Genomic DNA, 27,115 nt, shown 5'->3' on the forward strand with positions numbered 1-27,115 from the left:
GCATTATATTTTGTACATAATTAATAGGGGAGACTTACTCGACTATGCCCAATTTGTTTTTAATATAATTCTTTAAAAAAAGTATAGTTGTCATCTATTACTTCTAAGCTTTGGTTATTGTTCATTGAATTACAAGTTATTGAATAACGTTTGGTTACTCTTTTAATGCTTGTAAATTAAATTTATACTATATTTATTTTAGTGAACAAAATTCTAGTGTGATAGTAGTTTTAGTCAGATAATTGGATCATTTCATGCAAGCCTTGACGAGTGCTTCTGGGATCTTATGTTCTTGTTTTTAATGAAAAAACCAAAGGTTTCAAAATCTCCTTGACTTTTATTTAATTTTCTTTTCCCTTTACCAAAAACACTTGAAGAAGAAACGGCTTCTATAAAATCTTAGAGGTTGCTTTGCAAGGTTCATTTTTGTCCACCTTACAAGCTTCCAAACTGCCCACATTTAGGCAGGAACCTATTTATGGGATCAATATGAAGAAATTAAAAGAAAAATGTGAGGGACATAAAAGAACCAATTATATCAAACTCTACAAGGGACCATGAGGAGAAAGCATAACTGCAAACAACCATTAAATGAAGAGAAAATGCATATAGCACAGCCTAAGACTAGTTCTCACCATTTGAAGCATGAAACAAGCTGATTGATGATACCTAAGGAAGAATGTGAAGGAAAAATGTGTATTTTACAACATGAAATACAATGACATTAGCTCCAACCATGTAGATATTGTAAAAGCAAACAATTTAAGTACCTTATTTAAAGATACACAGCTAGACATAATATCAAAGATATTGCAAAATTCATAATGAAAAGATTCTAAATTATTTAATATTATAACACCATATTCTGAGTTGTATGCAATTTTAGGGTTCCCACAGGTTACTTTGACCTTGCAGACATTATTAAATAAATCTTTCATTATTCATTCAACCATTTTATCTTTTTAAGATGACTCAACTGTAAAGAGTAAGATTTCATTGTTCTATATTATATGTTTAAGTTACTTTCTATTCACTATTGAAACCAATATTAAGCTGAGAGAACATAAATAATATATAATTAATGTAATGAAGATGTTTCTTCTTATTTTCAATGATAATGCCAAACATTTTGTGCATTACTCTTGCACCATTTACAGGTTAGCCATACCAACTTCCCAGCACTGCTTTGAAGGACTACGCCATGGCATTCTCTGGTGTTGCCCGATTAATATAGTAGCTACAGATATAAGGCAATATACCTATTTTACTTTTAATCATATATATAGCATACTAAGTTATTGGATAGTATTCTACCAATATATCAAAGCTATGAAAACAATTATTTTGATTCATAAGCATGAAAAGAAAAAGGAAAATGGAGAGATGATTGAACATGACTATTTAATACTTCATGGCATCAACTGTACAAAGCATGAAACTTGCAAGCTTTGACATGCATTTCATTGATATGAAACCTGATTAAACAAAAACAACTGACGAGTTGAATCATGTCAAAAATGACAATTATACAAGCTTCAAAATTACAGAACCTAGGAGTACTTGAGCTTTGCACCATGAAAATTACTAGTTCTTGCACCAAAATTGCTATTGTAACCACTTACTGTATGTTTATGTTCTACTTTTACACTAGAACTTTTAGACTTCTTGTGCCGTGACCAATGCCTTGTTGGGGTGTTATCTTCATCCCCACTGACATGTTTACGTTTCTTAGATTTGCGGCTCCCAGAATGTTGGGTGGTAAAATGATTCTCCTGTTTTTTGAAACTAGGGGAAACATTCTTTTGCAAATTGTCATTCTTCCTCTTGAATCTCTTACTAGGGGAAACATTCTTTTGCAAATTGTCATTCTTCCTCTTGAATCTCTTGGTATAGTGCTTTTCTTCCTTCCACTTTCTTTTCAACCCACTTTTGGCACTGGGCTGGCCACGTGGTAATGGCTCATCATCACACAACTGCCACCTGTTCAACAGAAACCCTTGATTTTTCATGAGAGGGTGCAATGCTATTTCGTCAGCATCCGAATCAGATTTATACCCAAGAGCATTATTACTTGCTGTTGCCAAGAAGGCATCCAACTGTGGACCCTTTGTCAACCGACCCACCCTTTCCAATAATTTAGCATCTATCTTTATTATTTGCCCCAGAATGCTATTTTGGGAAGATACCAAATCATCGGTATAAGTATCTGTCAGTTTTCGATAAGCCATTACAAATGCTGCCCTCACCTGTAAGAACATTCCAAAGAAAATAAGAAAAAGTGACGATGTGCAAAAATTTATAGAGAGAGTTTTTAAAGATCTTGGTTTTGCAAGCTTATAATTCAACGACTTATGTAATTTCAGATTGAACAATTTAAACAAAATTTTAAAGATATCATAAGTTTCCATATATATTAAGTGGCATTTGCAAAATCCGTTAACGACACAACGGTTTATGCTTCTAATATCAAAAGACATGGAACACTATTTTTCCTTATGGGTCCTCGTAACATCTCAGAGTATGTAAGGCCATCGACTTTGAATCCCACCATTAGAAAGACTTGCAGTGACAGGGGCCTACAATTGAATGAAATGCAAGAGGATAAAGTGTAACTAATTTTTTATTGTAAGCAATAAGAAGCAGCAAAAGGCAACTAACAATCCAAATTTCAATTACCCTGCTATAATGACCGATGTGACCATGAATGTTATACTGTATATAAATTCTTAGCTTTTTCCTCAAGGGCAAAAATATATTAATTCTAATATCAAAGAGATGGATCACTATTTTTTCTTATGAGCCTTCTTAATATCTCAAGAGTATATAAGGTCGTTGACTCTGAATGCCACCCGTAGAAAGACTTGCATCAAAATTTCTTATTCCATGCAACAAGAACAGATTGCAATAACAATTAAATAAATAAATTTAAAATCTAACAATGTATAAAACATGTAGTACTTTTTTAACATCATCATGTGAATGCAATGTCAGGGACCTACTAATTGAATGAAATGTAAGCAGTGAGCAACAAGAAGCAGCAGCAACAGGCAACTAGCAATCCAATTTTCAATTACCCCACTATAATGACCAATGTGACCCTGGATTTTATCTTGTGTATAAATTCTTAGCTTTTCCTCAAGGGCAAAAATACATTAAGGGTATAACTGGGAAAAGAGAAAAGAAGACCTTCAAAATATTATATGAATTCTTCCCAATGTCATTGTCTGGTGCCTGTGATAAACAAAGGACTAGTGAGTTACACTTCAATCCCAAATAAGCATATAATGAATATATATATATATATATACACACACACAATAGCAAATTATAGACAACTTATATAAGTGAAGCTAACGATGATATTTACAACATACTTGGGGATCTTCCACTGAGAGCAAGTGTGGACGTGTAGGGTCGAGAAATCTGCAAAAATGTAAAATAGTTAGCCTCTTCGTGGTACATGGAGAAACTACACGCCCTGAAAAGCAAAGCGTTCTTATAGACAATTACCCTCTTAGACTCTTACGGAAGAACTGTCCACCAAATCTGCAAGATACTCCAACATCATGTGCATTGAGCTTACGGCCATAGAGATCAAAAAAATCAATCTGGTATTACAGGCAAGTCATCAGTTACTTTATTAAAATACTTACTATTGTACCACTCAAAATCCAGCAAAAAGTATCAAATGCAGATACATACAAACACATAAATTCTAGCATTTATTTTTCAATGTCATGGTTTGTGCTCTGTCCTAAACTTGATTGATCGATGGCCTGATAGGAAGTATATTGTGAGAAATTGGTGTAAAAAACTGTAAAAGAATGATATCATTTGTCTTCAAGAGATTAAGGTTTCAGGTTATCATGCCTTCAACACAGTCAAATTTCTTTGGGATAAAGCTAAATGTATATACTCTAGACATCATAGGGGTAAAGGGGGTGTTGCCTTGCTTATTGGTCCCCAATTAGCTGATAGGATGGACTCTTACAACTTTTCACCTTGTCATAAAGCTATTTGAGCTACTTTTAAAGATAAGCAGAGGAATGTCGGTATTTGTAACATATATGCCCCAAATGACTATAGGGATAGGGCTAGGCTGTGGGACCGGCTTGCTGAAAATCTCCCTGAGAGTAACTGGATTTTCACAGGTGACTTTAATATGATTGAAGATAATCAGGATAAGAAAGGTGGGATAAAACATGATTGGAAGGGTAATGAATTTTTTTCTGGGCCAAATTCAAAAGAAAATTTAAAATTAAGGACCCTCTCGAGGAAAGCAGACAAGAACTAGATGGCATCTGGTTCACTTGGTGTAATAATCAAGCAAACAATAGGAGAATTTATTATAGATTGGACAGGGTTTACTTGAACCCTTTTACTTCTGCATGCCATCATTTGCTGGGAGTCTCTCCTATAAAGATTATGCCTGCCAGCTTATCTGATCATTCGACAATTTCTATACAAATTGAATCTACTCATGATCCTGACAGCAAGCCCAAGAGTAGAAAATGCTCTTTCAAGTTGATTACCTCCTCGTTACTTGATGAAGATACTAATAATGCTGTAAGACATGCTTCTATCCTCTCCAAATTCTGTAATGGTAATTGTTCGGTTAGAAAGAATTGGGAGACTGTGATGGACACTCGGAGGAATTTATTCTAGATATTCAAGACTAAGGAAGCTAAAGATAAGAGGATGAAAGAGAATATATACCAGAAAAGACTTAATTAGATTGAAAGAGAACTGCAGGACAAGGGAAATGATGCTAATCTTGAAACTGACCTAATTAATACTAAAGTCCAGCTGAGAAAGATTCAGAGCTATATAATTCAGGGACAAAAGGTTAGAGCTAAGGCCAACTGGCTTAAGAATGGTGACGGAGGGTCCAAATACTTTTTTAATCTGATTTGAAATAAGCAGGCCAGAGAGAATATTGAGGTTATTCAGACTGATAATGACATGACTAGTAACAAGGAGATTTTAAATGCTTTTCACAAGTATTACAAAGATTTATTCACTTCAGAAATGGAGCAAAGCAATAAGGAGACACTTAGAAAATGTCTGAAATTCATCCCCCGCAAGGTTACTAAAGAGCGGGCTAAGACTCTTAGCCTGGACATTCGCATTCAAGAGATTGAAGATACTATTAACTCCTTGGCTAATGGTAAGTCCCCTGGAATGGATGGTATCCCTCCCGAGTTCTACAAAAAGAATATAGACTGGATTGCCATTGAACTCCTGCAGCTGTATGATGAGGCCTATGAATATGGATCCCTTGGTGATAATATTAATAGAGGAGTGATCACACTCTTACCCAAAGGTGGGGATAAATCTCAAGTTAAAAACTGGAGGCCAATCACTCTTTTGAACTTGTCTTAGAAGATCATTGCCAAGCTTCTTGCTAGAAGGGTTGCTAGTATGCTTAATGATATTGTTTCAGTTTCTCAAACTGGCTTCATTAAAGGGAGATATATACTTGAAAATCTGATCACTAGTTGGGAGGCAATGAATTCAGCAAAGGACAGTGGACAAATGCTGGCATGATTCTCCTTGACTTTGAAAAAGCCTATGATTGGATTGAAAGGCAGTTTGTGAGTTGTGCTTTGCAGACCTTGAGTTTTCCCCCCTTCTTTTGCACATGGGTCATCATCCTATTCAAAGATGCCTCTACAATCATTGAGGTGAATGGGGAATTCTCTGATACTATTTGCCTTGTCAGGTCCATTAGGCAGGGCTGTCCCCTTGCCCCCTCTCTTTTTGTTTTCGCAGCAGATGCTATGTTTTATATTCTCAAAGCTAAAGATTTGGGTCCTCCCCTCAAAGGTATTAGGCTCCCTAACGATGGTGACTTGATTCTTGAGCAGTTTGCTGATGACACTGCCTTGTTTATTATTCTTAAGGAAGATAACTTTGACAACTTGTTGAATAGGCTCCTCTTCTTTTGTAAAGCCTCTGGGCTAAAGTCTCTCAAGTCTTCTATTATTGGGTGTGATGAATACCCACCAGATTGGGTTCTAAACAAATGTTGGCAATGGGTGGGTCCCCACAAGATTGTGAGATACCTAGGCATTCCTTTCTCCATGGTCCTTCTCTCAAAGATATGTGGAACTGGATTTATAATAATATTGAGAACAAATATGGTAAGTGGCAAACTCATATGCTCTCTCTTGCTGGCAGAGCACAGGTGGTTCAAAAGGTTCTCTCTTCCCATGCAGTTTACTTTGCTTCTGCTTGGTTGTTTGCCAATTACCAATACAATAAATTGGAAAAAATTCTCAGGGACTTCCTTTGGTCTGATGGTATGGATAATAAGAAGAGGCATTGTGTGAAATGAGAATGGTGTTATCTTCCTAAGCAGTTTGGTGGGGGGCTTGGAATGAAAGATATTAGAGTTCAAGGCATTGCCCTAGCCTCCAAGTGGATCATTAAAGCTTTAATGGTAATCAACCTTGGAAGGTGCTGAATAGAAACAACATCTCTAGAGCCAAAATTAAAAAAAAGGGAAACAATGGTCTGAGGTTCCTGTCATTGATATTGTCTTGGGTGGTTTTGAAGTTAAAGTGGCAAGTTCTACTGTATTTCAGATTGTGGAAAGCTTGGAGCCAAGTCAAACACTTGTTATGTTCTAGGGATGCAGTTGGCAATAACCCTTGGTAGACTGTGATTGATAGGTCTGTGGTGGGGGGTTAGTCTTAACGATAAACCATTGGCTTTAACCCAATGCTGCTCGGCCAAAGCTTGGAAGGCCAAAGGCATCTCTCTGTTACAAGATATCTTGATGGAGAATCAATTGGGTTCTTGGGAAGCCCTTAAAAACAAGCATCAGCTCTTTTGTTCTCAAAAGAAGACCTACACTCTAATCTGCAAGCCTGTTGGTAATTTATTTCCTGGCAAGATTTGTACCTCTATACAGTATGTTGATCAAATTAAATGGAATGATGGTAAATTGTTGAAAGATACTATTTGCAAGCAGATTTATAATTTGTTGAATTATGATATGGCTATTATAAATAGAATCAATCAAGTTTTGGGGCTTTGACTGGTCATGTACTAAATGGCAATTTGTCTTGAGATTTATTCTGACACTCTCATGTGGAACCTAAAAAGGTTTGCTTTAGATGGATGTTGCTCCTCAAAAAGCTTTTTGTTGGCCACTTTCTTTCTCTTGTGGGTAATCAACCTATCAAGTGTTCATTGTGCAACTGCTTAGAGTCTTTTGAGCATCTTTCCTTTGATTGCATTTTTGCTTGTAAAATTTGGGCAATGTTTATTGGTCAACCTTTCAAATGGAACCATAAACCTGGTCTGTCTTGGCATGAGATTCTTTCTGGCTTTGTTGAAAACTTTGATACCAAGCTTAATGTTTTTCAGTTTTCCCTTACTAATGAAATTTTGTGGTTCATCTGGAAGCGAAGGAATGAGGAAATATTTCAGCATAGACAGGGGGGCCTTACTGGGTTTTATATGAAACCCACCCTCTCTCACATAATGTCACAGGTTATTGCTATTTTGGAGGTGCCAAGATACAGATTCATTTCACTGTTTAGGGAAGGCAACCTGCTCATTTTCAAAGAGGACATTCAACTGTCCAATTTTGTACCAACAGCTGCTGTAACAGTTTCCCAAATGAAGGTGCCCAGCAAAATCCAGTTACTCACAGTGTGGAAAATGAAGGTGTTTATCAGAATCCAGTTAAGACAATCAAGGTATGCCTGCAGAAGTGAATAGAGACACTCAAGATGCTGAAATTAACAGTACTCAAGAAGAGCCTTTTTTCTATGGAGATGGATGGGATAACCCCATTTACAGGAGCAACCTTAAGGATGGCTGGAACTAGTTTCGTTGTTGTTTATAATCAACTTCTTTTTGGATAATTGTGGATATTGCATATCTTTCAGTTTGTATGTAGTTGTGGCCTCAGTCTGTAACTACTCATTAGCTAACTTCTCGACATCCTCTGTGATGTTTTTGATGTTTTTGCTCTCGTAATTCGAATTGATACTCTTATCTGAGTTCTAATAGAAAAAATGTCATTGGATCATATTACTAAGGTACCATGCATACAGAAAGCATACACTGTGCTATCATAACAATGTCATGTGTCATCAAAGGATTTGTTGCCCAATTGGTGAAAATGATGATGTATCATGCCATCCACTAAGGTACAAATCCCAGGACACCTGACTATAGGAGGGAGGAGTTTATCCCAAAGAAACTTTGATCAAATGAATTCCCCCAGATGTGGTAATTTAGCTGAAGAAGAATTCTGGTATAGGTGAATGCATACTGCCTTGTTAACCACCAACTAAAGAGCAGAGATGATGATGCATATACAACTCTGCTGTATCCATTAAAAAATCACATTTGGTTGGTAACATAGACTTACAATACTAAAACTGAACCATGCAGTCACATTTAGATGGTAGCCCATTGAAATGTTTCATATCATAGGGTGCAATTAAACCTTTGGACCCTAATTGAAGGATAATAAACATTGCTTGATAAAGTTCGTTATTAGTTTATAAGTTGATTGGCATTTTTTTCCATTAAGTTTTGAAATCTATATATATGGAATTATATTGTGGAAATAAAAGAAACGATGAATACATATAATATGTCCAATTTGATTTTTTAACTGCATTGTATATTAAATTGTTTGTTTTTTTATTCTCTTATTATTTCTATATTCCTATAATTGGTATCAGAGCACAGGTGAATTCGAAAAGAAGTTTGATTGCAGAAGAGAATCAAGGCCACCAGCTGTTTCATAAAATGATGGCAGAGATCTTAAGAAAAGTCTAGTTTTAATTTATAACTAACTCACTATTAAACACAGCTACGAGAATCACTGTGAAAGTGCCCAGAAATGAAGCCATTGCCAGATCATAGGAACCAACAAGGCCATCGCTGTTTGAAATAAGACAGAAGACGAAAAAAGTTTCTGAAGAATTTTTCGATTGTTATGGCAAGAGAAGCACTTCAAGGGAATGAAGGATTATAATATTGAAGATCACTTCCCAAGCATCCATACATTCATCCAACAAGGAGAGAAAAGGGCGCTGTTTTTTTTTTTCTCAAAGATTACAGGGGGTAAATAATTTGCTGCCTTATCTGTAAAATTTAAATGAAAAGGTCAAAGAAAGAGTAGGAGAAATGCAAGGGTTTGAATTTCCCCAGTGAAGAGCTCAATGAATATGTGATGGTTTATCTGACTATAGCTGTTCAAATTTCATTGAGAGCGTGTGATGGAAAGTATGCTATGTAATTGTCACTACCAAATGCCACAGCCAAGAGAAATTGCTAGAGATTGCTGAAGAAAACATAAATCCTATGAGAAGTCAAAGCCGGTGGGAATTTGTTTGTGATTGCTAACTTTGTAGAGATTGATGTTCTTTTGGGCCATCAATTAGGGGTTTTATGCAGGAGAAGCCGTTCACGGATTTGTATATTGAATTGTTTTAAAAGAAAAGAAACATGGTCGATATTGGATGGAAAAAGAGATTAAGGGTTTAAAATGATCTGGCTAAAGTTGAAGACAAAAAATCTAAAGAAAATATGAAAAGTAAAGTGTGAAAGTGAATCAGCCAAAAAAGAGTTCTGGGAATTTTTTTCAGCATTTTGTACACACTTTTCATGAAATATTTGAGCAATGTTTATAAGAGAAAGCAAGTTATATCATTACAGCTTGAGTCATTTGCGTCTTGATTGGGAAAAAGGAAGAAAGTAGTTCTAAAGTATGAGAGACTTTCAAATAATGCATTTGCAGCAAGTATATAGGGCGAGTTAAATTTGTTTCAATGGGGTAATATGGGGAAAAGGGTGAAAAAATAAAATGACAATTTGATTTGTAGAATAGAAAGATTAAAACAAAAATTATTGGATGTTAAAAAAAGTAATTCCAAAATGATAGGAGTTATTAAGCAGAGAACAAAGGAAAAAAGCAATTTTTAAATGAAATTCTATGTTCCCCTGAGTTTCCGAGACCGGGATGGCAGGGGACGGGTTTCCGGTACAGCAATTTTTTTTGGCTATTTGGAGGACGGGGGGGGGGGGGGACAGCAAACAGGGATGGCTATATATATAGGGAAGTTTGCAAATATACATGTTATTCATATTAAACTAAGCACAAAGCATGTCATTTAAACATTATAGAACCTTAACATACACCATTTGAATACCATCTAGGAAACAATAACTGATTTCAGTACTCAATTGTCAATTTGCATATCAATATGTGAACAAAAATATTTAGATATAAGTTTAGTAGTGAAAATTATCATAAAAATCTAGAAATCTAAATATGCCCAAACGCTAGAGGGCTGCCATAAAGTTTCATTATCATGTTCAAGTTCAACTTAAAAAAAAATTAGAAAAATGAAGCAGACTGCTGCTTTTATTCTGCCTGTGCCACAATGGAAGCAAAAAAATCACCTCCTTTTCTTGCAAAATGAAAAACCCAACAAGCTGCAACACACTCCAACTTCAGGCAAAACCAAACAAATGTTAAAACAACCACAATGTGGTTGTTTTGACCTTTTAGGGCATTTGAAAGGGCGGGGCCCACTGGACGACCAAGAAGGAACAAACAAAGTTTTTTGTTTTAAATGTTTTTTTAGCTTCACAAAAAAAGAGGATGGCTGGTTGTCCCCGGTACAGTTAGGGGACTTCTAGACGTCCCATATCTGTACTGGGGACGGCTGGCCGCCCCCAGTACGGTTAGGGGAATTCTAGACGTCCCCTTTCTGTACCAGGGACAGCTGGAGACATCTGGCCACCCCCTTTTTTCTCCCAGAAGTCCCAAAGTACCAAGGACGTCTCCTGCATTTTTTGCCTAACTGGGGATGGTGGGGGGATGTCCCATACCCGTCCCCCCATCTCAAAAACCTTGGCTTTTCGGGCAGCGACACGTCCCCAGGGTACATAGATGAAATTCAAATTATTTAATCTTGGAACAGAATTATAAGGTTAATGAGAAAAACATAAAGTTAGACAAGAGAGTGAAATTGTTTGATGGGGTTAAGAAAAAGAATGAAGCTTTTGAAGAGGTGATAAAAAGATTAAAAGAGGAAAACAATTTACAGGTGGGAGATATCTTAAAATTGAAAGCACAGAATGAACAGTTAAGTTCAACATCATTGATTTGTAATGTTGCATGTGGAACAGAAGATTTATGTTCTTTGTCTGGCAATTGATTTTGGTAAAGCTATTTGTGGGCGAGATGATCCTATATTTGATTATGCAAATGTTGCAAATTTTTTTGATGATAATGTTGGTTTAAAATGATGAAAAGAATGGGATATAAAGGTCAGGGTTAGGCAGCGGTGAACTGGAATGACAAAACCAATTGAGCCAACAATCAGGCCAAAGTATGTAGGCCTACGATATGTCTCAGGTCACAAAAATAAAGTCACAAATGTTGCGACCAATAAATTTATTCTAGAAATTAAATGCTCTTATTGTAATAAGAAGGGGCATACAGAGGAAAAGTGTTTCGATTTACATCCTTGTACCCTATGTGGATGAAATAATTGTGAAAAGACATGGAGTAGAGTACTTCACAATGTAGTTATTTCAGGATGCATTAAAGTGGATTGCAGATGGAATTTTGAATCAAGTTGATACAAAATATCTGGTATGATCAAATGTTGAAATTCATAAGGTAGCAGCAATTGAGATCTTACCACTGTTGAATTTTTCAGATTTATGAGACAGTTTTGTTGCTCATCACTGTCACGTGTTCATCATTCTTGTCAGCATAACTATCCTTATCAGAGCTTCTGTTTCATTTTTTCTACGGTTGTGAAATTCTTCTTCCTGTAATTCTCATTCAGAATTTTTGGTTTGTGGGCCCTTCATCTCCGCCTGGTCTGTACACAAGTATTATTGTTCAATGTGAATCCAGTTATTGACATCGCTGGCGCTCTATGTCCACCTCAGCATGAACACGGCGGGCACTTCCATTTTTGTAGTGCCTTTGGGTGATACATTTGTCTTGGATACTTATCATTACCGTCGAGAGTTGAAGGGAATAATAACGCCGTCGTCTGTATTATGAGGAGTTACATTCTTTTGTCACCATCAGGTTTATGAACCTTATTATAATGTCAACTGGCATTCGTCAAGGAGCTGAACAGTCTGTCATATCTCCTTGTCTTCTCTTGAGCTAATGTTTTACTGTCTATTTGCTCGTGAATAGTCAGTGGCGAGTTTTGCTCTTGATTACAATTGATGCTAAGTGTTTTTCATTGGTATTCATTTTTCTGCTGTGCCAAATTCGGCCCCTCTATTTTTTGTGAAAGGATTGTGTAGCATATAACTTGTAGCAGACATTTAACTTAGATATTTTTTATTCTCTGTGATTTGAGTATCATTTTTTTTTCCAGAATCATTTGTGAGGAATTCTGCTGTGATTTATCAAAATGTCTCTATTAAGAGAAAGTGATTGCAATGAACTTTTAGAATCAAATAAAGGATTTATTTTGTGTGGGCTGGGTTATTTCCCTCAGCGAGGAGGGTTTTTCCCAGGATAAATCTTTGGTGTTCATTTTCATTGTTCATCTGGCTAAAATTCAACACAAAACGTTATTTAACCACGAGTGTTCCTATGTCACAATTAAATTGTCATGCTAGACTAAAGTTGGAGGAAGAAAGCTAAAGAGTTATGAGAATTGCAAATAGTAAAAAAGATGAACATGTATGGTCCCAAGTGAACACCAGAAAAGTGACTCACAACTTACAATGGTCAATCATAGGTTGATCATCTTTCATTTGCAGATAGATTGCATTGATGATTTGCTATTTTTTGGAGATGGCCGAGAAGAGGCTCTACATCAAGATAGTGCTGGAGCAACTATATTTTGATACTTTCTTCAAAAAGATCATTATGGGGGAGTATGTATAGAACATAGTTACACCACCCTGGGGGACGGGGGGACGGCGAAACAGGGGGACAAGTTTCCGGGACGGGGGGACAGAGGGGCCTTAATTTGGGGACAGCAGGGGGACGGTGGGGGGACGGCGGCAGGGGACAAGAGGGGTGTATATATCTATGCATATGGTATTTAAAAATGTTAGTTATGAAAATATGTATTGCAATATAGGATGTAAAGATGTAAAAGAGTGAAGACTTGAAACATTGCATTGAATTGGAACATCGAACATTAAACATAAATAGTCGAATTTGCAAATAGTGAATAGCAGGATGTCCCCCATCCTCGGTGGAGGTGGTGGAATCTAGTGGCACCGCTAGGGACGGGGAGACGGAGTCCCCAAGTCTCCGGTGCGTTGAAGTCTCCGAGACGTCGGGCAAAAAGGGGGGGGACGCGTCCCCGTGTTACTATGGTATAGAATGATGACCATTTCTCCTCAATGTTTATTATGGGGGAGAATGAAGAATAATAAACATTGCTTCATAAAGTTAGTTATCAGTTGATAAGTCGGTTGGAGCTTTCCATTATGTTTCGAAATCTATATATGGAATTCTATGGTGAAAATAAAGGAGGCAATGAATACAATATAATATTTCCAATTTGATATTTTGACTGCATTGTATATTATATTGTTTGGTTTACAATTCTGTTATTATTTCTATATTCCTACATTGATTACCTGGAGCAAACAACTGTTGCCAACAGTTAACTATGTGCTCGCCAGGAGTTCATAACCTCTAATCCTATTTTTCATATGATTTAGACCTTAAACATTTAAATAAATATATTGTTTCTTTAAATTTTCAACTCAAAAATTGCTTTCTGAAAACATTTCCAACATGGTAATAGATTTATTATTTTACATTAAGAATAATATTGAAACATTCAAAAGAACTAAGCTAGAGTTATTCAGGGGCAGCACCATAAACTTCAAGTTATTAGAAGAAAAACTGCATTTATAATATAAAAAAATTAAAGTAAAAAATAAACTTGAAGTGAAATGTATCTGGAAGTCCTATGTTACTGGCCTGGTACTGGTTGGGATACAGGTTTGCCAGTTTGGTTCATGAACTTGACCAGAAAAGACATATCGGGTTAGGTTTGTTTTGGGTTTATGACTATAAAATATATCAAAATCATAAATATATACATATTTACAACATAATTAAGAATATATAGCAAATGCACATATTTTTAATATAGAATAACATTTATAAGCCTTATACAATATTAACAAAAATAACTTATAATAGGCATGTTAATGGGCTTTATGATGCTGATCCCATGTCTGAGTGGCTAGAGAGATGAACTGGGAAGTTCCAAAACAAGGATGGATGAATGTGCTTTCCTACTGAGCGTCAAAAGGCAATCCAAGACCATATGGAGGGGGAATAGTGGTCAGAGACTCTAACGGAGACATTGTGGCAAAGGCACCAAGGGATTGCATGATGGAACAAATAATATGGCTGAAGCCCAGGCAGCAAATGAGAGTGTTTTATTAGCTAAAGGCCTTGGGGTAAAGAGGAGTCATTTGAAAGGAGATTCACTAGTGATAGTAAATGCATTAAAACAAGGTAAAGTGTTACCTTGGCCATTAAAAATTTAGTCCAACTTCTTGCAATTTATTGATGTCCTTTTCACAGTTCAAGATTTCCCATATCAAACAAACCAGTAGAAGTAGTTTGTAAGAGAATTGGGCCAGTGTATAAAAGTCAGTTTACTGTAGTCTGTAACTAAGTCACAAGGTTCGAATACGAATTCGAGTTCAGCAACTATAAAATTCGAATGAAGTTCGGTAAAGAGTAAAAATTCGGAAAAAAATTCGAATTAAATTCACCTTATACAATTTTAATTATTTTCTAGATGTATGTAATATATCTTATCAATTATCAAAATAGTAAAAATTGCTAAATAGATCTCACAACTTCATAAGCCTGATGAGGCATTTATTAAGTACAAAACATAAGAAACATGTGAAATCACAATAGCAAAGATATTTTCAATCAAAAGTCAAGACTTCATAGCTTCAAGAAAGCTCGAAGTCATCAAGAGCACTTGGCTCAAATGGTGTAGTATCATCATCAGTATCACTACCCAATTCTTCCTCAAAAAAGTCAGGCTCATCTGCGTCTGGTACTGCTATGTCTTCCAAAGTCTGTTGTTGTGAAGATGACTCATTTGTTGATTTGTTCATAAGCAATTTTAAATTGCTGCGAACATAGACAAGATCTCCCAACTTTCCAGACAACAACTTGTTCCTCTTTTTGGAATGGATGTGGTCAAAGCAACTCCAATTTCTCTCACAAGCTGATGAACTTGCTCCTTGACTCAAAATTCGAATGGCAAATCGCTGAAGTTCAGGAGTTTCTGCCCCATAGCTCATCCACCATCTATAACTAGGTACCTCATCTTGTGTCATATCATATTTGGCTGCTGCTATTCCAAACATCCCTTCCGCTTTTCTGTATTTCCAACATTGTTCTCTAATTAGAGATGCAATTGTTGGATCTGGTTCAAATCTACTAATGGCTTCATAAAACCCTGCCATAATTTCAGCATTACCTTGTCTATCAATGTGAAACAGTTTAGGGTCCAAATAGCAAGCTGCTGCATGTAAAGGAGTGTGCATCATTTTCCATCTTGAATCAACAGTCTCCCAGATCTCTATGTACTCTGCTTCCACATTATTTAGTGCTCTCTGAATAGCTTCCTTGCAACAGTCCATGCTTTCATAAAGCATTCCAAGGCAACGAGTGTCACCATCAACCATGCGGAGCACGTCAACAATTGGACTACATATATTTAAAACCTTTGTCCCACTTTCCCAAAAGCTACTATTTAAAACAATTTGCTCTATCATCTTCCCCTTACCACTTTTTGAGAGAGTTGAATTTTCCCACTCATTGGAACAAATTATAGATCTTAAAGCCGCTTTCTCTTCAACCACTCTTTTCAAAGTGATATAAAATGAAGCAAATCTTGTATCACAAGGCCTCAACAACTCTCTAGATGCATGTTGCCTGTAAAGGCTCAATGTGAGACGATGATTTCGTATGAAATTCGCAACTTCTCTTCCTCTATGAATTACTTCATGTATCCAAGGGAATTTTGCCAAATCATGAAGCAACAAATCCAAACAATGAGCTGCACATGGACTCCAATAAATTTTTGGGTACTTCTCTACAATCAGCTTGCCAGCTCCCACACAATTTGTTGCACTATCAGTAACCACTTGAACCACATTTGCAACCCCTACTTCAAGAATTGCTTCCTCTAATATCTGAAATATATATTCAGAAGTTTTTTTATGATTCATAGTGTCAATAACCTTCAAGAATACAACACCTTCAGGACAAGACACTAAAACATTAATCAATGGTCTTTGACAGATATCCGACCATCCATCACTCAATATAGTGCACCCTGTTACCTTCCAAGAGGCTTTGACCACATTTAATTTATCAGTCACTATCTTTTGACCTCTCTAAGAGAGTTGTTCTCAAAGCCTCAGAAGAAGGAGGTATGTACCCTTTGCCAAACTCTCCAGCCTTTTGAAATACAACACGATAAAGTGGATTTCTAGCTACATTGAAAGGAATTGCACTAGTATAGAATAAATCAGCCAGTAAATCATCAACTACTTGTTTCTCACATGGTTTCCACAAGCTATTCAGAGTTCCGCTCTCTTTTGTTGCCTTTACAACCTGAGGTAGACATGAAGATGATGGTATAGTTGATGTGAATCTAGAGACGTCTTCAATTCTTTGTTTCTTTTGTGTCTTCTTCATCTTTTGAGCAATAGAAGATGAATGCTCTTTCTCTAAAATCGCCCTAAGCTCTTGGGTCACACCTGGACATGCAGTAACACCCCCACCTTTACCTGCTGTAATACCAAGCAAGTGATCCATGACCCTTGTTAAACTTCCAGTAATAACTTTCGAACACAAGTTACACTGAGCTTTATTAGGACCGTTTTGAGTCACATGTTTCCACGCCTCCGAAGTTGATTTGTGGGGAGCCATATTACAATCTATAAAATAAAAAACAAAATAATATGTTATTATTTCAAACTTTAAAACAAAATAATTCAATAAATAATTTTAAAATGTTAATTTAAAATTAAACATGTTAAAGTTCAACTTTTTACACTAATAATTATATTATTTAAAAATTGAAATATACATTTACTAAACATAATATAATATATCTATTTATTTATTAAATTATAATAAAAATTATAAACTTACAAAGCAAAATAAAGTAAACATATTAATATATATCTAATCGACTCTAAACTCTAATATTTTAAAAGTTTTCCAAATTATGTTAATTACAAATTAATATATCACTATTTTAAGTCAATTTTAAAAAATAAATCAAATATTGAATTAACTATTACAAAATACATTACAAAGAATTATAAAAAGATTAAATTTTTTATAAACTATATAAAATGAAATAAATTTTTTATACAAATTATATTAATAAAAAACTATATAAAATGAAATAAATTTTTTATACAAATTATATTAATAAAAAACTGTATAAAATGAAATAAATTTTTTATACAAATTATATTAATAAAAAACTATATACAAATTTTATATCTAAAAACTATATTAAAAAAACAAAACTAAATATAAACTTAATACCTATTGAAAATAAAAACTTATACATATTATTACAAAGTTATAAATCTACAAATAAAACTGGATATTCATCATATTATTACAAATAACAACTATTGAAATTGCGAAAAACTGAATCATATTATTACAAAGTTGTTACTATTGAAATTGCGAAAAACAAATATATCGCAGGACATTCACGATTCACCCAGGCGGGCACGACAAGGGTTCAGACGTTCACCCAGGCGGGCACGAGAGGGGTTCAGACGTTCACCCAGGCCAGGAGAGGGAAAACGTGATGAAGGCAGGATGCAGGAGAGGAGTTAAATGCCGCTTCAACAAAAAATGCCGCTGGACAAACGTTTCAGAAAACGCAGCCTCAACAAACTCCTCATTTGCATTGGATTTTCTTCTTATTCGCATCGGATTTTATAGACGTTTTTGCTCGACAATACCCTACAAACTCTGCCGGCAATTTCTAAATTTACTTGATGAAGTCCGTTTTTGGCAGTCGAATGAATGGTGGATTTGAACAAATTTTTAAGGCAAGTTTCAAATTCGGCAATATCCGAATATCAAGCTTGATATTCGCCGAATCTTGTGACTTAGGTCTGTAAGTCTTTGGGCAAGAAGGTGGCCTATTTGCCAGTAGCAGATATGTAATAAACATAGAAGTAATTACCTATTATACTACTAATAAAATATAATATCTTCACCAAGCAAAAAAACATATAATATAAAATGATAATAACATTATTAAAAAAGCTGATATTACTTAGTTCTACAAATTAATTAACATTCATAGCTATTATTCTATTCTTATTAATTAATTACTATTTTTATTAATAACTTATTTAAATTGCCTATTTTTTACTATATTTGATTAGATAACTAACTAATTAACTTATAATTAATTAAACATGGCACTTAACCATATTGATAATGAGAGAAAAGTTTTTACTTAATTTTAATATTATATGATTAACTGCCAAAACCCTATAAGTGCGCATGAGCGATATACATTCTGGCACTTTTGAATAGTTATTTGCTTGGGGTTACAGCACTTAGCTATATATGTTCTTTATATTTCCTCTTCCCTAATTTATAATATTTCCAGACCACAAAAAGAACTAAATGCTACATATCAATATGTAATCTATCTTTTTATTATTTACAGAACACAAATGTAAATGCTGATATTTGCAGCCCCAGCAATGAGCAGAAAAATGAGGGGAGGACTAATACAAATAGAAAAGGGAGATTTTCAAATATTTCGAACACAATTCACCGAAGAAACATGGCAGATACACTTTGCCGGCAGCAGAAAACATCATGAAATTTGATACAAATCTGCCTAGATCCATCCCAGAAAAAGCCACCTTTTGTCAGATATCCAGATGAATGGACCCCCCTGCGACGGGGGAGCAAAACAGTAACTCAGTCTGGAACTGAACATCAAATATACAAAATTTGTCCATTGGTAATTGACAGAAACCAAGAAATGTTATCTAACACAAAGATCAAGTCCATAAGATTGGACTGAAAATCTCCAGGCATCAACTTATTGAACAAAATTTGTTGAAGTGGTTGTTTTTGTTTTTGCATAAATTACATCTAGAAGGAAAAAACAAAGCTTTATGACACCTTATTTTATTCAGAAGATGCATATTCTACATCACTGGAAAACCTATCTATCAATCCCAACAACCATTGTCCACTGCCAACTATATAATTTGGTTATAAGTGAAGTTTCACTGCAAAATTTTTTATAACCTAATAATCATTTTTCTATTTGCTTGTCTTAAACCACAAGAACATAAATCTTCTTAAGTTGTACAGAACAATAAAACTAGCAGAGTTAAGCCTATAAAGTTTAAACGCACTCAGGCTGCACTAAAAGAGGTGTTCAATATAATTACCAGTAAAATACCGAGGTTACTTTCCAAAATGGACCTGCCTGTAGAACATTGTCGACTCCAATGCACCTGCCAAGTTACCAGGAGAAAAGAACTGAATGTTTCCATAAATAAAAGCACATAGCGAGGCTAACCACAAAAACTGATAGTCTCACTCACTTGCAGATGTGTTATCAACATAACAAGCAAAGCATATGAGCCAATGCCCCCAGAATAAACCTGCAACCAAACAGAAAGGCCGAAGTCTGCGAATTCACTACTCAGTAAGAAGATATAACCATCTACATCATCAAATAATCCATAAAGAAACACTTGAACGGTTACTGAACCAAATGGAAACAAGCTTAAAAACGTTTTAGCTATTATCAATTATAGCTTTTGGTTTCACTTTCAACCATATGATTCTGAGCTCTAATATTGCATACCTCATTGAGCTCCCTTTGCTGCAAGAATATTTTCAATATGAGGCATAGTGGTCTTAGAGGCGGAATTTTTGAGATCGCATCCTGAAATATTATAGTCACCAAGTACACAAATATTTTAGGCAAAACAACCAAAAAAGGAATTGCGTGCCACCTATATTAATAACAAAATCTACAAAAAGTAGTACAACTCATAAGACGTCTCCAATGAAATTTGCTCAGCCAAACAGAAAAGCATTCCAGGTATTGACCATTTGATGTATTTTCCCAAACATTGCAGCATTCCATTTTCACATTATTGTTATGATATTGTAAACATATAAAAGGAATTCACTTAGCAGGGTATAAGATGGGAAAAAATCAATAATATAATAGGAACTTAATAACAATATTCTATTTGTAAAAACAGAGAAGTGCATTAATTTTCTTGTTTCATGTCAAATATAGTACATACGAATAAGAATGGACAATATATATAAAAAATTGCATAGCACTTTAGAAATATCTATTTTATTTTCACTGAAAAGAGTTCATCTAAAAAGTATGTGGCTAGCCCTAAAATGTAAGCCATTCTTTCAATAACCATGACCTATTTTAAACGTATTTTAGAAGTAGCCCTGCCTTTTTTACCTGAACCCTCATTAGGGAAAATATTGAAAATCAAAACCCTCATTTTGTCATAACAGCACTCCCCCGGGATGTTGAGAAAACATCCCCTCCCTGTCCCCTTACTAAGCCAAATTGAGAAAATGTCCCGGGGACTTCAAAAAAAAATCAAGGGGAAGGCAACCCATTGCCAAGATGGCCAAGCGATTTCCACACATCCCCCATTTGTCTCGAGGATAGATAGCCATTCCCTAACATGCTTAGGACAATTTAAGTTGCGCTGTATAAAATTTCAATAACATACAAACCTTCAATTTTTGTGTAGAATATGATGCCCACTGGGATTTCTATTAAGGTCTATGGGATTCCAAAGCTGCCCCTTAATCAACCAAAGATGAACCACAATCACAAAATTTACAAAATACATATCCACTATTGTAAATCTCTACATCTTCACAATTAAATCAGAATCAAGGTTTATCTTGCTTCATACATTGGAAATCTTGTCCAGTATACAAGAACTGTTATATACAAAGTTGGCACGCTACGTTCATTAGGTCTTTAATTACGAGTTACAAAAACTTTAATAATAAGTCTCTTACTTGAGTATATAGTGTCTTTATCAACTCGTGCTCATACATACATGTATATAAAAAGAAGATCATAATTCCTATTCAATTAGCGATGTTCACAAAGGCTTCGTGATGTCAATGAAGAATGCTATCACAAGAATATTTCAAATTCCATACTTTTAAGGTGTGAAGGTGTGTTGTGAGGCATAGTGTTAGGCTAATGATCCTAATACTACGCATCAAACTCCATTTGATTCTCACTTCATCCTTCGTGCCAATTACCCCAATCCCTTTTGAGGAAACCCTTTTGATATCCTTCTGAACTCTGCAACTCATGGCCCCCGATTGACGCCATGGAAGCTCCTTCATTCCTCACGTGAACTAGAGGTATAATGGCTCTGTCAACAAGCCTAGTCTCAACAAAGGCCTCAACAACAAAGGTCTTTCCAAGATCCATGGATCTACTCGAACAGCATGCGAGTTTACCCACGCAGAGAAGCGCAACCTCTAAGGCAGGCTGACTAGAGGCCTTATTGGAGCTTTGCTAATCAGCATCCACAAAAACCATTCAGTCTCAGCCAGATTGAACGAAGGTTTTGGAGGCCAAAGACACCAACAAGGCTCGAGGAATGCTGCAGCCAAATCCCAAGCATCATTGAGTCCACAGTGATAAAAATCCCCATTGAAAACCAAGAATGGCATGGCTCTATTGCTGAGCTAACGACTAGGGCATTCTTTCTAAAATGGAGTGGAGCCTGGCCTGCGGTCAAACTGATTAAAGACTGGGTGAGATCTCAGTGGGGCGAAGGACACAATAAAAACTCTCCCAAATGGAATTTATTTGGTAATCTGTGATCTTCCCTCAAATAAGGCTGAAAATTTGGCTCACAGACCTTACCTTATGAAAGTAAAGGTTTCTTCCTCAAGGGCTAGACTCCAAACTTCAACCCCGAAACAGCTGACATAGATGTGGTGCCTATTTGGATAAGGCTTTATAGTCTCCCACATGGGTACTAGCACAAAGACACTCTTAAAGTTATTGGGAATAAATTGTAAAGTTTCTTAAAATTCTGTAACCTTTTATTCAGACTTTTATTTCGGTCCTTGATTGCTGAGAATGGTCTTCTAATTTCTGAATATTGAGGAAGTTGACACCTATCTTTAATGCTGATACAATAATGAATATTCGACCTTTGATTGAATGGGAGTATCTCTGAATTAATCGCAGGATATAGATGCTTAGAGGAGAAGACTTAATTGTAACTGTGTGTCCTCAAACTGCACCAATAACCTTCCTATATATCCTTGCTAAATCGAAGGGACATGTTCCTTTCTAAGTTAACATGATTAATCTTCCTATAAGTCGGTGATCAGAAAGATAAACATAATAACATCTTCCTTTCTTGAGAAGTCGCCGGCTCCTAAAGAAAATAATCTAATGCCAACTTAATGATATGTAAGGGTAAGAAGAAGAAGTATCGTCTGCACTTTCAGACCTGTAGGTTATCTGGTTAAATATACTCAACATAAATTGGGTACATATGTGAGGATGGATCAAGCAGTGGAACCTAAAGATTTCAGTATGTACGCAAGGATTTGTATTCTATGGTTGGCAGCACATCCCCTTCCTGAAATGATTGAGATCATTACACATGGTAAGGTCTGGTTGCAACCGGTCAAAGTTGAAGATGCCATTCAATTCTATGAACATTGTGATGGAGATGTACATATGGCTAATGAATGCCCAAGGAGGATTGTGGGGAGAGCTAAAAGGCTTGAAAGTGAAACCCTACAAAACTTTATCATATATAAAGAGGACTCACTCCTAGCACAAGATCCCCTCTTCCTAAATCTTATGGCAAAACCTCCTATTCAAGGTTAACAAGAGTCTTCCTCAAGCTCATGCCTAGATTATTGGAAAAGTAACAGGATTTGGAACACTTATCAGGATTTTTCATTAGTAAGGACATTTTCCATTAGTCTTTTGGTTCAAAATCTGGCCTTTGAACCACACCACATGCAGGCTCAGCAACAAACAGGGGACCCAAGATGTATACCCCAGTCCGAATGGACAACTTTGGAGAATCTCAGGTTCTTAGAATCTCTAGACTCTCATGACAGCCTGATTGATTTAGGGTGGACTTAGATAGAAGTGGAGTCATGTACTAATTTCCAAGCCTCGTTCAGTTCGGCACAAGATCAATGCTAGATTCGATCTAGGAATCTGTCAAGTGGTTCTTTTAACTTTTGGGATTTCCAAGATCACATCCCATGTCCAAATTCGAGGATAAGTGCTATTCCTTCTTTTGAAGATTTTCAAATCTCACCAGAAAGGAACTTGGAAGATGCTTTTGCCTCGATTCTGGATAAGTCTGCAAGCAATAGTGAGATTGGAGATGACCTCTCAGATGAGGAATGGGTAGTGGATGATTCTTTGTGGTTCCCAAACCACAGATTGGAAATCCAAGAGCCTGGCACTTCTCCAATAGGATTCCACAATCAATTTTGGCCAGCGAATGAGAATTACCTTGATTCCCTTGTACTTTAGGCTCCACCAAACCCAGGCAAGTAGACCTTCACCTCAAACACTAACTGCTTGGCTCAAGGCTTTTCTATAGCAAATTTAAGCTTTGGAGTTCTTCGGTTGGCAAGGTCTTTGAACTCAATTCATATAGAGTTATGTGATAGTTTGAAATGAATATTTTGTATAAGGTTTTTAACAATGGATTTGAGGTTTATAAGAAGGAAATAATAGATTTTTTGGCTTCAAATATAACTCAAATACTTCAATGCTAAAAAGACCAGTGCTTTAGTTTTGAGTCAACTACAATGAAGATTATAACGTACAACTTTATAATGTTCTATGCACATAAACTATAAACAGTTTAATAATCAAGACGTGATGGGTCAAATATATATACACAATTTTAAACTAGTCCAAATTGCACTTTAACTCCTAAGGCTAGGAAACAGACTAGACAGAGATTCGGAAACAATTAAATATTTCACAATCTATGCGATGATAGAGTTTAAAATGCCATAGATAATCTCATCCTCTTATCCGACATAAATTGTTTACAGAATTTTAAAAAAATTGATTATAAAGGACCAATCAACTGCAGTTTAATTCTACATGCCTTATTTTAATAAATAAATAAATAACAAAAAGGGCTTTTTATTTATCATTAAAATATAATATATGAATTTTGATGGGGCTGCTCAAGGAAACCCAGGTATTTCAGTGTGTGGATGTATAGCAAGAGATCGTGAAGGTAACTCAGTATCTTTTGTGGCCAAAAGACCAAGGGATGGAACCAACAATGTGGCAGAATGTGAAGCAGCTAAAGAGGCTCTAGTGTTAGGAGTTAAACTGGGTATTAGTCGAGTGCATCTAGAAGGAGATTCAGAGATTATTATTAATGGGATCAAGAAAGGAATAGCGTAGTCTTGGCATCTTGACAAACACATTAGCCACATAAAGTGCTTGCTTTAGGAGTTCGAGGACTTCAAGATATCCCATGTTTACAAGATATCCCATGTTTACAAGGAGGCAAATAAGGTGGCAGATAAGTTGGCCAACTTGGGAGCAAATGTAACCAGAATGACATTTTCGAAGACTTTATGTGTCTTAATTTAGATTAAGGATGTATTTTAAGTGGCATTATGGTCGTTAGCCTCCCTTTTGGTGTAACTTCCATTTATTTATTTTAACACCCAGTATCAAGAACACTCATGAGGAAGTAATACCCTGCGCATGACAAAGGATCCGCACTCATTAAACTCTCGAAGTGTGGGCTTCCAAATCTTTCGAGGGTGAGTTTTTAAGAAGGGCGAGGTCTTTTTTTAGGCAGGGAAATTGGTAGAGTTTTCAAAGATGGAGGCCAACTTCACCTTGGAATTAGACAATCTGACTCGGGCATACAAAGGAAAGATCACAGTGAGGCGCCTGAAGAATTTATTTTTGTTTAACGAGGAGGAATTTATGAGTGGCATTGTGGATATGTTCGGCGCGGAATATTTGGACACCTAGTGGAGGAGGTCCAACCTGGATATAGTGTTCCTCTTTGTGGCCCTAGCACTTTTAGTTGGAGAGATAAAAGAGGAAGTACGCAAGGCCATTGTTGTGTGTCTGGCCCTGCAATGGTTGCTGGGAGTAGACAAGGTTATTGATAGAACCGTGTTGGGTGTAAGGCTGGAAATGGGGCAGGAACCGTAGAGGCTGACTGGGGGTGGAGATTCCTCGTGGCAACCTTTGGTTGTCTGGTCTTCTGCCAAATGCGGTCGGAGGATGGAGGAAGGTGGTTAATTTTCTACAAGAAAAGTTTTGGGTGTTGGATGATGGGAAGAAGGGTTTTATAAAGACGACACCAAGAAAAAGTGTAAGACCACCTAGAGAACCATTGAGATACCAACTGGTCAGGGAAGGATGTGATGCTGCTGAGGAGTCCACAAGAGCAGGAATGTGGGTTGATGTGTCTCTGGCAGGGGAGGCGAGCACGAGTGGAACTAGCACAAAGAGGCGATCAATGGAGGATGACCGTTCCATCTTGAATTTTACAAAGAAGGATGCTGCAAATTGGTTTAAGAATTGAGCGGGCCAAATCTTTTTTGGATGACTGGTAGCTTCTCCAGTACATGCGATTATCTTATGTAACCGGATGGGATATGTTTGTAGGTGTCAATGCCTTTGTTAGTATGTATTAACTTTTATGTTGAGGGGGGAGGGTAGTCAAGAGATCTTTTTTAGTGTCCACTTAACACTATGGCATACTATTGTAAGCTTCATCTTTTTATAATTAATACAAAAACTTGTTACCTATCAAAAGAAATATATAATATATGAATTTATATTACAAAGTCATTTTAAGCTCCTTATTCCTCTTTACAAAAAATATCTCTTATAAATTCTTCTTTTGTCAAATATGTCTTTTTTGCAAATGACACTTCTTATTTATATTTCATATAATAAGAAATATGACTCTTCAGCATTAAAAGTTGTATTTCTTAATAAATGACACCTTTTCAAAATTAAAACATAATAGGTAGTTGTCGGTTCATAATCTTCTTTTTAATCAATTAAATGTAGTCAAGGGGAACCATTTTATTTTGCAAATAAACTCCTCTAACAAATCAAAAACCTTCACGTAATGATTCATCAAAGATGTAGCGGCACACATATTGCTTCAAATGTTTATTATAATGAATGTATTGCAGCCTCACCATAGTCCTCTGTCCACAATGAACACGTGATATCTTATTACTTACAAACAACGGCAACCAAGTTAGACTTCCAATAGTGGTAGTATATCCTTGATATTATATGTCACAAATCAATGAATTTGTTCATACTCATTCGCTGTTTATAAGACTCTACCATTTCTCCTTCAAGATTCATCATGCGCATTCCATTATCATTGATTATTTCTTTCTTCGACGCTGTTAATTTATTCTGTTTGGTCTCGATAAAAATCTTCTTATTCTGTAATGGGCACCCTAGAAATGCCCAAGAACTAAACTAACTGCTGATAATGATTTTAATGTCTTTGCATAGATTTGAAACCACATAACATGAACAAGAAGGAATTTATGCAAAACTGAGGATTGAACTACTGCTGAAATAATATTAGTTTTCAAACTAATAAAATTAAATACATAGAAAACTCACTAATTACTCCAGCATTATAATATGATATTCTAGTAATGACTTCCCATCTTGCTGCTATAGTAATATGAATAGTGCCGCGCTACAGTGCTGCTACAGTAAAAAACTGCCTTCAATCAGTCCAAGACCCTCATAAAATCATCCCTCCACAATGGCATAAGAATCGGAAAAGGAGTGAGAATGATATGAGCGAACACCCAATCTGCCTGTAGCTGGAAATGCGCCCACGCTGCCTGTTAATGAAATAGATAGCAATGTATTCCAAAGGCCAAACCACAAGGGAATGATGTCTAGAATGTCACAAGAGAGGATAGACGTCCTCTAATGCCCAAACAGAATCCATAACTCACACATCTATTTTCTTCTCATATCCAACC

The 27,115-nt window shown here is 35.9% G+C and overlaps 1 protein-coding gene across 1 annotated transcript in view; it reads right to left on the bottom strand.

The window, feature by feature from the left end:
* Positions 1-1,412: 1,412 nt before the first annotated feature.
* Positions 1,413-27,115, bottom strand: part of LOC149553439 (poly(A) RNA polymerase CID14-like) — a 78,899-nt gene continuing 53,196 nt past the window's right edge. The window contains exons 7-13 of the mRNA XM_089788886.1: positions 19,902-19,982; positions 19,636-19,695; positions 19,480-19,545; positions 3,511-3,608; positions 3,375-3,423; positions 3,187-3,231; positions 1,413-2,246 (exon numbers count right to left, since the gene is read on the bottom strand). Coding sequence (XP_089645012.1) covers positions 1,551-2,246; positions 3,187-3,231; positions 3,375-3,423; positions 3,511-3,608; positions 19,480-19,545; positions 19,636-19,695; positions 19,902-19,982 — 1,095 coding nt within the window. The 3' untranslated portion in view covers positions 1,413-1,550. The remainder of the gene's footprint in view (positions 2,247-3,186; positions 3,232-3,374; positions 3,424-3,510; positions 3,609-19,479; positions 19,546-19,635; positions 19,696-19,901; positions 19,983-27,115) is intronic.

The sequence above is a fragment of the Cupressus sempervirens genome, chromosome 6 (assembly GCF_028749045.1).
Source record: "Cupressus sempervirens isolate cs-2001-9-10 chromosome 6, ASM2874904v1, whole genome shotgun sequence".
Lineage (NCBI taxonomy): Eukaryota > Viridiplantae > Streptophyta > Pinopsida > Cupressales > Cupressaceae > Cupressus > Cupressus sempervirens.